Below are 13333 nucleotides of genomic sequence, written 5' to 3' on the forward strand. Positions count from 1 at the left end.
ACCACCTAAAATGGATATCTTAGCTTCTATAGGCATATTTAAATAAAACATCTAAATAATCATTGTAAAACCTGTTTGTACAACATGTTTCATACACCAATTTAAAATTAAAAGAAGGAAACAATCTACAGATATAGATATCAGATATTTTTAGATTCTAAATATTAAAACACTATCTTTGAATGAATGGATTCTGCCTTAAATTGGGAGAACTCCAAACCAGGGGGGAAAATTCCCTTTTCCAACCTGTTAACAGTTCTAAAAATTTTCTTCCCGAAAGCAATTTAGTCCACATTTTGCACTGACATACTTTTCCTTTGTATGTCAAGGTAAGGTATCCCCCCTCAACTCAATCGGAGTTATATTTTACTAGGGTTGACTGTGATGTTCAGTGGCAAATGTAACAGAAATTGGCCTTCTGTTTGCCACCTTCAAAGGGCCTACATGGCAAAAGAGAAAATTTCTCCCACCAAAAAAAAAAAAGAAAAAAAAAGTTTAAGTATGTCAAGCATTTTAGGCTTGTCCCAAATGATGGCTTTCTTTTTCTAAGTCATCCAAATGTATATAAATTATACTAGATTGGATAACAGTCTTGCATGTCCATCACAGTAAAATTTAATATGCCATCCTGCTCAATCCTTCCTACCCTCAAAAAAGGTCATTTTATGATGCACTGTACACCCTCTAGGGAAACTGATCCTTAAATTTTGAGACAGAATAAGGAAAATCTGGTTGATGTCTCACAAATAAGCTGATGTCATTTTTTATTCTGTATATTTAAAATGAAGTTAAGAAAAAAACTTTACAAAAAAAATCCTGTAATTCTTCAGAGCTGCAGAGGTCAGTCGAAGGACTGTATATGCTGAGCAGGTCAAGAAAACGTAGAAGCCATGGAAAAAAGCTCCTGGCAACCTTCTTGGACCCTCCCTCATCCCCTCTCCAGGGCAATCTGGATGCAGATGGTACTCCCTTTATTGGTGCCAAGCTTTGTTCTGGCTGGGAAGGGCTGATTTGGGAAACTGTATCTACCCATCCCAGAATTTGCCCTCCAGGCAAAAGCAGCTTGAGACTTAGAAAGTAGTATAAGAAACCCTTGAGATGGATGGACAGCTGGAAGCAAAGGCTTACGTGGTTTAAGTCAGGCAGTGGAATACCCAGGAGAGGTAGAAGAATTGCATCCTGGGAAGTAGAGCGGCATTCAAACTTATGAGAAGAACTCTTAAGTCATTAGCAAGCACAAGTCCAGGACAAGACACAAGCTCAGAACAGACATCGAGGGCCATGTACTTTGCATTCACCTTAGGCGGACTTTTCTGATAGGAGGGCTGACACTCAAGAAAACCTGTCATATCACCAGCTGGATACAAACTCAAGAAACAGCATCTCAGGGAATACATTTTAATATTTTAAAACGTACCATGTGCAACAAAAGAGTTCAAGAAAACAAAGAAACAGGAAACAAAAGCCCATCCAGAGGATGAGGATAAAATCCAGAAAACACTAACAAAGAAGATGGACTATGGGCATACTGTAGAAGGACTTAAAATGACCTTCAATATGTTCAAGGAAATGAAGAAAAATACAGAGAAAGAACTAAAGAATAGTAGGAAAACAATGAATGAACTATATGAGCATCTTAAAAAAGGGCAGAAATTTTTTAAAAGATCCAAACAGAACTACTAGAGCTGAAGACCACAATAAATGAAATGAAAAATCTCCAGTAGAGTTTGGATAGCAAATAGGAGCTGGCAGAAGAAAGAATCAGCAAACTCAAAGACAAAACATTTGATATGAGTCAGTCTGAAAAACAGAAAGAAAAAAGAATTATAAAAAGTGAAAATAACCTAAGAGTCCTCTGGGACACATCAGAAGTACCAATATACACATTATGAAAGTTCAAAAGAAGAAAGGGGCAGAAGGAATATTCAAAGAAATGACAGATAACGTCCCAAATTTAGCAAAAGATGTGACTATGCATTTCCAAGAAGCCCCATGTCATGGTCAGGTTCATGTGTCAACTTGGCCAGGTGGTGGTACCTGCTTGTCTGGTTGGGCAAGTGCTGGTCTCTCTGTTGCTATGAGGACATTTCATAGAATTAAATCATGCTCATGTCAGCTATACCCACAGCTGATTCCACTGTAATCAGCCAAGGGGAGTGTCTTCTGCAATGAGCGGTGTTTAATCTAATCAATAGATGGCTTTTAAAGAGGATTTAGAAGAAACAGTCTCTCTTCCCAATTCGGTTGGCGAGCCTATCCCGTGGAATTCGTCCAGACCCTCCATCAGAGTCTTCAGGTTCACAGCCTGCCCTATGGATTTTGGACTCTGCATTCCAACGGTTATGTGAGGCACTTTTGTAAGTTTTATATTTATGGGTATTTCTTGTTGATACTGTTTCTCTAGAGAACCTTAACTAATACACCCAGGGACACCAAACAGGATAAACTTGAAGAAAAAGATGTCATCTAACATTGATTAAACTGTAGAATACAAAGTACAGAGAGAGAAATCTAAAAGCTGCAAGAGAAAAGCAACATGTTATGTACAAGGGAGTCCCAATTAGATTAAACTGTTACTTCTAAACAGAAACCACAGTGGCAAGAAGGCAGTGGGCTGAAAAATAGTAGCTGCTGATAGAAAACAATGCAAGCCAAGAATTTTATATCTGGCACAACTATCTTTCAAAAAGAGAAAGAGATAAGACATTTCCAGGTAGATATACCATGTAAAAAAGATATAATCTGTAACAAATACAAAAAAAAATGGTGGGGCAGCAGGATATAGGTATAGTATATGTGCATGCTATTGAAATCAAGTTGGTATTAAATCAAATATGATTTGTTACAGATTTAGGACATTAAATGTTTACTCCATGGTAACCAGAAGAAAAATATATAAATAATACATTCAGAACGAAAAGAGAAGGGCATCAATGGAACGATAAAATCAAATAAACATGAAAGTCGGCATTAACAGAAAAATTGAGGGACAAAAAAGGCTTAAGACTTACAAAGACTAAATAGCAAAATGGCAGAAGAAAGCCCTGCAATATCAGTAGCAACTTTAAATGTAAATGGATTAAACTCTCCAGTCCAAAGGCAGAGATTGGCAGAATGGATAAAAAAAAAGCAAGACCCAACTACATGCTATCTACAAGAGACTCACCTGAAATTCAAAGACATGAGTAGGCTGAAAGCAAAAGGATAGAAAAAATATACCATGCAAATAGTAGCCAAAAGAGAGCTGATGTAGCTATACTAATATCAGACAAAATAGACTTTAAGTCAAAAAATAGTTATAAGAGATGAATTAGGAAACCTGAGGAACACAGCTGTGCTCAGATACACCGTCAACAAATTTCTTACACATATTTAATGATATATATAAATAAATGTGCTATATGGTTATTAGGCAAATAACCATAAGCAGTGCTCATAAATTACACTGATTGTAACTTTTATTAAATGTCATAGCTTAAAAAAAATAATTACGCAATACAAAGACAGTCATTATAATGCTGACAAAGGGATCAATTTAACAACAAAAAAATAACAATTAAAAATATGCATGCACTTAACAGCAGAACCCTAAAATACATGAAACAAATTATGACAGATCTGAAAAGAAAAATTGATTCTATATTAATAGTAGGAGACTTCAAAACACAACTTTTAGTAAGGGACAGAACATCTACACAGTAGATAAATAAGGTAATACAAGACTTGAATGTATTCTAAATATTCTAAATATTCTAAACCACTAGACCTGACAGACATCTAGAACATCTGGCGCAATAAAAGAATGCACATTCTTCTCAAGTACACATGGATCATTCTCCAAGACAGACCATACCTTAGGTGACAAAACAAGTAAATACTGAAATCGTACAATGCATCTTCTCTGACCACAATTGAATGAAGCCAGAAATCAATAACAAAAAAAAATTGCATACTAATATCTCTTTATTAACATAGAACCTAGATGGAAAAATTTTCAACAAAACACTAGCAAATCAAAGCCAACAACACATTGAATGAATTATACAAATAAAGTGCGATTCATCCCCAATACACAAAAAGGTTATTCAAATTAAGAAAATCAATTAATGTAATATACCCCATTGCCAGAATGAAAGAAAAAAAAAAGCAACACATGATTATTTCAAATGATGGAAAAAAGGCTTTTGACAAATTACAGCACCCTTCTTAATAAAAACACTTAGAAAATTAGAATAGAAGGAAGCTTCCTCAACATGGACAAATACGTATAATCTCATTAATAGGAAATAGTTAGATTAAGCAAACTTAGAGAGTCAGAATCTAAATTATAGTTACCAGGGAACACTACAGAGTAGAGAATTGGGAACTAATGCTTAAATTATACAGCATTACTATTTGGGTTTATCATAAAGTTCTGGTAATGGATGATGGTGACAGTAGCAAAACCCTGTGAATGTAATTAATAGCATTGAATTATATACTTGAATGTGGTTAAAAGGGGAAATCTAAGTTGTATATGTTACTAGACATTTTTATTTTAAAAAAGTCTGTACAACAGAGTGAACCCTATAGTTATGCAATGGACTACAATTAATAGTATAATTATAAAAATGTTCTTTCATAAATTGTAATAAATGTGCCACACTAATGCAAGGTATTAATGACAGGGTGCTATATGGGAACTCTACATTTCATGCATGAGCTTTCTGTAAACTTAAAACTTCTCTAATTTAAAAAAAATTATATATATAAAACACCTACCCTATGTCCCAGCAACTCCTCTCTTAAATATTTATTCAAGAGAAATAAAAATACATATCCTCAAAAGACTTTTATGAAACTATTCAAGGCAGCTTCATTCATAATAGCCAAACATTGGAAACAACCCAATATCCATCAACATCTGTATGACTAAAAAAATGATGGTATATTCATACATGGAATACAACTGCGCAGTAAAATAAAATGAGCCACTGGTACATCAAACATGCAAGAATCTCAAGAAAGAAGTCAGACACAAATAAGTACAGACTATGATTCCATTTTTATGATATTCTAGTGTAGTCAAAAGCCAATCTCTGGTGATAAAAGTCAGCCCAAAGGCTGCTGTAGAGAGAAGGTGCTATTGACTAGAAATGGACAACAGGGAACTTTCTCCAGCAGTGGGTATGTCCCACAATTGATTGGGATGGTGGTTATGTCAATGAATATATTTATCAAAACTCATCAAATTGTACACTTAAAACCCATGCATTAGTTATTCTAGACTAATCATGCCATCTCCATACCATAAGAGCTAAGTTATAGCAGTTGCCAGTGGAGGAAGAAGCGAATGTGCAGATTGAAGCAAAAAGAAAGAGGAGGCAGAGGTCCAAGTAAGCCAAGCATGTGCACCCATGGACACTAGGGGAGAAAAAAGGCCGAGGATGCTGATACAAGTTGCTGACTACAGACTACTGTCTAAAACTTCTCTCTCAATGTCTCTCGAAGCTTCCAACATTGTTCAATTTCCTCAAAGATCTCTGAGAGACCCACCTTGCTCACACTAAAGCAGTCCCTTTTGGTCCTTTGCTCTGACCCAATGCAACATGTGTAACAAATCATCTCTTGTGTCTTTAAAAAAAAAACAACTGTGTAATATATACAAATAAATTTATAAAAATTCATTTATTATATATAAGCCCATTGTTCATAAATACACATACTTATATATAAATATATATTCATTATATATAAACTGCACCATAAGCAAGATCCAGGAAACACATATGGTACGATTACATTCATTAAAAAATTATATAACAGGTGTAATCTGAACTATAATTTTTAGGGATTCATAAAGAAAACATGGAATTGGTTAATGTAAAAGTTATGAGAGTGGTTATGTTATTTTTAGGGGGTACAGAGGGTGTTGTGATCAGAAGGACAAAGAAAAGGGACTTCTGGGAAGTGAGTGGTCTTCAATGGTCTATATTTTACCTGTGTTGTATTCACACTATTTTTTGCTTTCTAATCACTTGGTTTATCCTGCCCATATGGCTATACATTTTTCTGTATATATCAGAATAAAAATAGGCAGTTAAATATTTGACAAGATAAAAAAAACACACGCAAAATCCCATTTCACACACACTAGAATGGCCACTATTAAAAAAAAAAAAAAGAAAGAAATTTACCAGTGCTGGAGAGGATGCAGAGAAATAGGAACACTCATTCATTGTTAGTGGGACTATCAAAGGGTATAGCCACTATGGAAGTCAGTTTAGCAGTTCCCCAGAAAATTTAGAATTACCATATGGCCCAGTGTGCCAGTTTGCAAGGATTATGTGTCCTGGCAAAGCCATGTTTTAATTCTGATCCATCCTGAGGAGGCAGCAGTTTCTTTTAATCCCTATCCAATAGTGCAGGTTGGACACTTGATTAGATTACCTCCATGGGGATGTGAAGCACCCAACTGTGGGTATTAACCTTTGATTAGAGAGAGATGTGACCATCCATTCCAGGTGGGTCTTGATTAGTTTACCAGAATCTTTTAAACGAAGAAACATTTTGGAAAATGTTTCCAAATGTTTGGAAATGAAGAAGGAATATGCCCCCAGCAGAGGTTCATGAAACAAGAAGCCTGGAGAGAAAGCTAGCAGACATCACCATGTTTGCCATGTACCTTTCCAGTTGAGAAAGAAACCCTGAACTTCATCGGCCTTTCTTGAGTGAAGGTAACCTCTTGTCGGTGCCTTAATTTGGACATGTTTATAGACTTGCTTTAATTTAGACATTTTCAAAGGCTTAGAACTGTAAACTTGCAACTTAAAAAATTCCCCCATTTAAAAAGCTGTTCTTTTATATGCGATGACTCTATCGCATTCTGGCAGCTAGCAAACTAGAACACCAGGAATCCCATTTCTAGGTATAGACCTAGAGGATTGAAAGCAGGGATTCAAACAGATATTTGCAAACCACTCAAAGCAGCGTTACTCACAATTACCAAAAGATTGAAGCAACCCAAGTGACTGGATAAACAAAATGTGGTATACATACACAATGGAATATTATTCAGCCTTAAAAAGGAATGAAGTTCTGATACATTTGACAACATAGATGAATCTTGAAGACATCATGTTAAGTGAAATAAGCCAGACATAAAAGGACAAATACTGTATGATCTCACTGACATGAAATAATTAGAACAAGCAAATTCAGAATGTCAGAATCTAGAATACAAATTACCAAGGGATAGGGTGGGGGTAGGGAATACAAAGTTAAGGTTGTGGAGTTTCTATTGAAGACAATGGAAAAGTTTTAGAAATGGGTGCTGATGATAGTAGCACAACATTATGATCTTAATAGCACTGAATCATATAGTTGAATGTGGTTAAAAGGGAAAATTTTAGGTTGTGTATATAGTATTAGAATAAAAATTTTTAAATAAACAAAAACTCTTATCACGGCAATGGCTAAAACATGGGTAAAAAATGACTGGATGATGAAAAAGTTCTGGAACCACAGTGGCTGCACAACATCATGAATGCACTTAATGTCACTAAGTTGTACACTTTAAAAGAGCAAAATTCATACTATGTGTAATATACCAAAAATAAAACAAAATTTTTTTTTAATTATGGGGGAAAAAAAGAAAGAGAGACATGATAATTAAATACAACATATGATCCTGGATGGGATGTAAGAACGGAGAGAAAAAAGAGGCTCAAAAAGGGCATTACTGGAACAGATTTAAAAAAACTGGAATATAGAATTTAAGCTTTATAACACTGTTAAATTTTTTGAATTTGATAACTGTCCTTAAGTTATCAAGTATAAGTAAAGGATACGTGAACATCCTTGTGTGTAGGAAATGTATATGAAAGTATTATGTGTTCAAGGAGTATGACGTGCAATCTGCTCTCAAATGTTCAGAAAACAAGAGACAGAGAAAGAGAGATGATGGAGGAACAGGTAGACAGATATATAGGACCATACCTCACATTGGCAACATGTTAAAATGGGTGGATCTGGACCTATGGTGTGGGGTATCCTCCGTATGGGGTGGTATTATTTTTGCCACTGTTCTGTGTTTGAAATTACTTCAAAATAAAAAGTTTATTTATTTTGTATGTATAGTGTGGCAGGTTACAGGAAAATTTGACCCTTTGGATAACCAGCTACCTAGAATTCACATGACAACTTGGACCTAGGGGTAAGGGTCACACCACAGGGACTGCAGAGCTGGGAGGACCTGGGTCCCCCATAACTCCTTAAGCAGAGACAATATTTCCAATTTCTGACTGCAAAATTCACACTTATAAGTGAAAAAGAAACTTCCTCTTATTAAGCCACAGTTATTTGGGATTTTTTACACTCTCAATTGAACGTAATCTCAACTAATATAGTGGTACCAATAAGAAGAGCTGTCCATGACAGAAGTGTGGAACATCAAAAAGTAGTTTTCCCTGAGAATCTCCAAGCCTCACACTGTAATAATGTATGCGGCCCAAGAGAAGCTAATTTATAAAAGATAACTCAAGTAAGAAAAGGCAGAACAGAACTAGAAACCAAATCTTCATACTCCTCGTTTGGTATTATTTCTACTTCATTAATAGCAGCCATTAAAACATGCTTCCTTATCATTCAACCTATACATGGCATCAAAGGGGAAAAAACCCATCCCACTCATTCCTTGTTAACACATGAGTGCCTATATTCCCAATACTAGTCTAGGCACTAGAAATAAAACAATAAACAAAACAACAAAACTCCTGACTTCATGGAATTTAAATTCTACTGTAACAGATTCTGTTAACAAATACAAAAAAAAATGGTGGGGAAACTCCTTCAAAATGCAAACCTCTCCAGCTCCAGGAAAGATTAAAATTAGGACAGCCATGCTTACTTATGTTTTACATTACAAGAATTACAAATAAATTAGATGATGTATATAAATCACACAGAATAGTGATAGGTATATAGCAAGTGTTCAATAAATAACAGTTATTCTCGGCTATACATACTACCTCTAAGTCTTATGCATACAAAAAAAGAAAGCCTTCTTGTTCTCCCCGCTGTTTCAAAAGCAAGAGATTTTTCAATGGGTTCTGTACTGAATGCCCTTCATTTTTTGTCATCAGGCCTTCCTTTAAAAAGACCTACACTGACCCCAATGTATTTCTTGTGGGCCTATTCAGAAGTAGACATATCCAATCTCTCTCTTACCCAGGAATTTGATTCACAGAAACAGAGATAGCAGGAGATGAGAAACACCCAGGGATTCAGGAGTTCATGTGGCTGAGCTATATGTAGACTCCTCTCTGACAGCACTATTCCTGGTTGTTCAAGCCCTCCTTCAATACTATCTTTCCAAATAACCCCTTTTCTAATTTAAAACCGCCAGAATTTGTATAAGATCATCCTTAAAAAAAAAGGAATATTTAAAACCAAACACAGTGACCAAAACTCATCAAATTATGCTCTTAAAATTAGTAAATTTTGATGTATGTAAATTATACCTCAGTAAAAGTGGAGCGAGGAAGGTTAATTTAAAAGCATAAACAGTACACACACACTGAATAACCAAATTTTTTTGTTATTTTGACATACATTGATTTTATCATGCTCTATGGCTAAGAAGCTTATATAAGAAACACTTAAGGTGGCTCATTGTAAATAATCTCATTTAAAATCAAGTTGTATTGGGCAGGCGATGGTGGCGCAGTGGCACAGTTCTTGCCTGTCATGCTGGTGACCCGGGTTCAATTCCCGATGCCTGCCCATGCAAAAAAAAATCAAGTTGCATTGACTGGAGTGGTTCTAGATAAAAGAAGTACCATAATATCTAATATTGCTTACTAGTGCAATAAAAACTCACAACATACATAATGATCAGATCTTGCCTTCAAGTTTATTGACAGCACCCTTCAGTACTTTGCTTAATTAATTGTTTTGCTTACATTTCCACTCTCTATTTAGTCTTACTTTGCAAGCAGCCTATATCACAGCAGGAAACTCCTTCAAAATGCAAACCTCTCCAGCTCCAGGAAAGATTAAAATTAGGACAGCCACACTTACTTATGTTTTACATTATAAGAATTTATAACTGTCTTACTTGGTCATACCATGCTGCACTCACTGAGGAATTTCTGACAGAAGTGCCAATGACCACATGGAAGAACATGGTTGTCCTACTTGCCACCAAATTAAAATCTTAAAGCCACACCCCCAAATATCTTGAGCCATCTCAATAAATCCGTCATGCTCTAAGGCTAAGAAGCTTATATAGGAAACACTTATACAGGAAACACTTTGGATCGTTTATCCATTAACACACTTTTGAGACATTTTATACTTTAAACTTACACTGCCACACTTACTTAGCTTAGTAAAAGGTATTATAATAGAAGGACAAATAATTTAAAAAGCAGACTTTGAATGCTTATGTTACATGTGACAAGCCTATATATATTTTCTATCAGTGTTTTATTTGCAAATAAATGATTCACCTTAATTTTCAAAACATTATAAAACTTAAATTTGGGCTATCATGGTTTCAGATTTAGCAACTTTATGACAGTTATCCTTTTACCTAACAACTTCCAATATTAAATTCAAAACTGGCACTACCTTCTTCAGTAGAAATTCAGTCATCTGACTCTCAAACTCCCAAGAATCTAAAGAAACTGATAGTGGGATTTTTTTTTTTTTTTTTTTTTATTTACATGGGCAGGCACCAGGAATCAAATCCAGGTCTCCACAATGGCAGTCAAGAATTCTGTCACTGAGCCACTACCGTGCCTATAGTGGGCTTTTAAAACTGCTTTCTAGAGTATTGTATTACACGGCCTTTGGTAGCTAGCCAGTACTGAAATTAGTTTTAAACTAACCAATTGCAGTTAAATGCAATATCGTGTGTCTATCAAGAGCATTTCAAGAAAAATAGCTGGTCTGATTCAACTTGGTATTTTAACTCTCTCATCTCTTCTTCCTCTGAATTTAGCAAAACAAACAACATAAACGAGTTTCCACACATTATCTGTGTAGAAAACTATCTAAACTAAAACCTAGTTTTGCAACACATAGATATTCTGGCTTCCTAACCTTTTTTCTTCATTTAAATTTAAATTATTTCATGAGTTTCCACTTCTAAGAGAACCCAAAATATTTACAAGATGAAAATGAGAAAAGCCCAAAGTTCACCTACCCAACATTCGGCAATCCAACAATACCAATTTTCAGTGACGTCCCAAATCTTCCAATGATTGGGGGTGGTTTAATTCCATCACCTCCTTTTTTGGGGGGCATCTGAAATGTCAAAACAAACATATGAACAAAACTTATTACTATCCCCACTGACCAAAACCACATTTCATCACATTAAGTATATCACTAGAAAGCCACAAATAACACTGAACCACAGATTAAGAATATAATATACTGCAAATATCAATCCAAAATTGATGCATAGGTAAATCGCTTTAGTTTTTAATTAAAAAAAAAAAAAGACGTGTAAACAATTCTGATTCTGATGATTCTTAGTGACCTTGAAATATCTTGGAAGGACTTATCTAAAAAGATGTGGCACTGAGAATCAAAGATAAACTTTAAACGATGTGTGACTATATCTCAATAAAATTGCATTAAAAAAAAAAACGAGGGTGTGCAAGGGTAGGTCAGTGGTAGAATTCTCACCTATCATGCGGGAGACCCGGGCTCGATTCCCGGTCCATGTACTTCCCCCCAAAAACAAACAAGCAAAACAAACAAAAAATACACAAACATAAAATTCAACAAATGGTGCTGCAATAACGGGATACTCGCATGGGAAAAATAATGAAATGTGACCCTGCCATACAGCATACAAAAAAAAAAAGATAAAAATTAGCTACCAATCCCTACACTCAGACTGTTCACAGAGCACTTTATTAATCTGACATATGGTTTACACAAATTAAAGCATTTGGTAGCAGGAGCATAATAGATAAGAGGCTAAGAAAGCCCACTGCTGATCCGGTAGCAACCGAGTCACCTCCCACCAAACCATTCCTCTATTATCTGGAAATAATTCTGTTCTTTCCATTCCCCCCATAACTCCCCATTTTTCACATGGATAAATACTCGCCAGGTATCAGGCTCTTCAACCAAGTCCCTTCCTCATTTAGTACTGTAAATCCTGCTCAGTCTTCATAAGCCATCTCCAGAATCTACATTCTGGTTACTTCTAGTCTTAAATGAAAGCACTAACCTTTTTTTTTTTTTAGTTAAAAGCTGAAACTTTTTCAGTCCCTTGCTGGTTCCGGCTTTAAATTCCTCAACGCAAAATTAACCACACTTTACTACTGCAAACTTGAACTCACGAGGACTGGCAATCTTAGAAACTGGGATCTAAAACTGTCCCAGTCTTCTGGCTCCAGTTGGTCCTCCTTGGGCCACGATGGGGGGCCCTAGTCAAAAATTGATATTTCAACCTCTGATCCCTGACCTGAGGGCCCGACCACCTCCTTCTTAGGGTCTTGACTCCTACCTGTTCCTGGCCAAACCCCAGGCCTCCAAAGCACAACTGCGGGATCAGAGCCTTCTTCGGTTCTCTGGCCTCCTACCAAGGGGTGTCCGGCCGCCCGCCCAAAGCGGGAACCCAAAATCTTCCCCGCCTGGACCGGGCCATTGGCCATCCCGGCCTCCCGAGGGCGTGCCCGGGTGAAGGCGCGGGCCGTACGGGGGACGCGGCCTAGTCCGAAAGCGCCTCATTCATCCGCACACCCCGCGCCGTCCACTGCTCTAGCCTCATCCCGGCGACCCGGCCCAGGCCGGCGCCTGCCTCAGGGCAAACAACCCTGGCACCCGAGACGCGGCGGGGAGCGCTCCCATGGCTCCCCTAAGGGCCTTACCGTGCTCGGGGCGGGCGATGGCACAGGGTCCCGAGGCAGTAGGAGACAGGTCCTGCCGGCAGAGGGAGGCGGGGCGGAAGGAGGAGAGAGCGCAGGCCCGGCCCCTCAACGAGAGGCACGCACGACGGCGGCGGCGGCGGAATAGGCGGAACAGGGGGGACGGGCTCCGGACAGCACCTGCGCGCAGAGTGCTCGTCCCACCCCCGCCTCCGCCCGCCCCACCTATTGGCCCGACCCGCGGTGGGAGTCGGGAGCCGGGAGCCCAGAGGGAGGAGTGGTGGGACGCCGGAGTCCGCGGGCCGCTGAGTCCGCGGGCTGGCTTGTAGTCTTCACCCTTTTGGCACGTGGGGCTCCTCGGCCCTGGTTCCCTGCTTCACCCACGCCGCGCACCGCGTTTTCCTGCACGCGCTCGCTGGCCGACCTGCAGCCTCCACTTCACGTGCTAGGTCTCGAAGCCGCCT

The 13333-nt window shown here is 37.8% G+C and overlaps 1 protein-coding gene across 3 annotated transcripts in view; it reads right to left on the bottom strand.

The window, feature by feature from the left end:
* OLA1 (Obg like ATPase 1) overlaps positions 1–13006 on the bottom strand; it is a 264781-nt gene extending 251775 nt beyond the window's left edge. For 2 of the 3 annotated variants that reach the window (XM_077154180.1, XM_077154178.1), the window contains exons 1-2: positions 12873–13006; positions 11189–11289 (exon numbers count right to left, since the gene is read on the bottom strand). In XM_077154180.1, coding sequence (XP_077010295.1) covers positions 11189–11289 — 101 coding nt within the window. In that variant the 5' untranslated portion in view covers positions 12873–13006. Of the gene's footprint in view, positions 1–11188; positions 11290–12508; positions 12675–12872 lie in introns of those variants that run through there. The other variant, XM_077154179.1, reaches the window with a different exon arrangement.
* Between the last annotated feature and the right edge of the window lie 327 nt (positions 13007–13333).

Source organism: Tamandua tetradactyla, chromosome 3 (genome assembly GCF_023851605.1).
Source record: "Tamandua tetradactyla isolate mTamTet1 chromosome 3, mTamTet1.pri, whole genome shotgun sequence".
Classification (NCBI taxonomy): domain Eukaryota; kingdom Metazoa; phylum Chordata; class Mammalia; order Pilosa; family Myrmecophagidae; genus Tamandua; species Tamandua tetradactyla.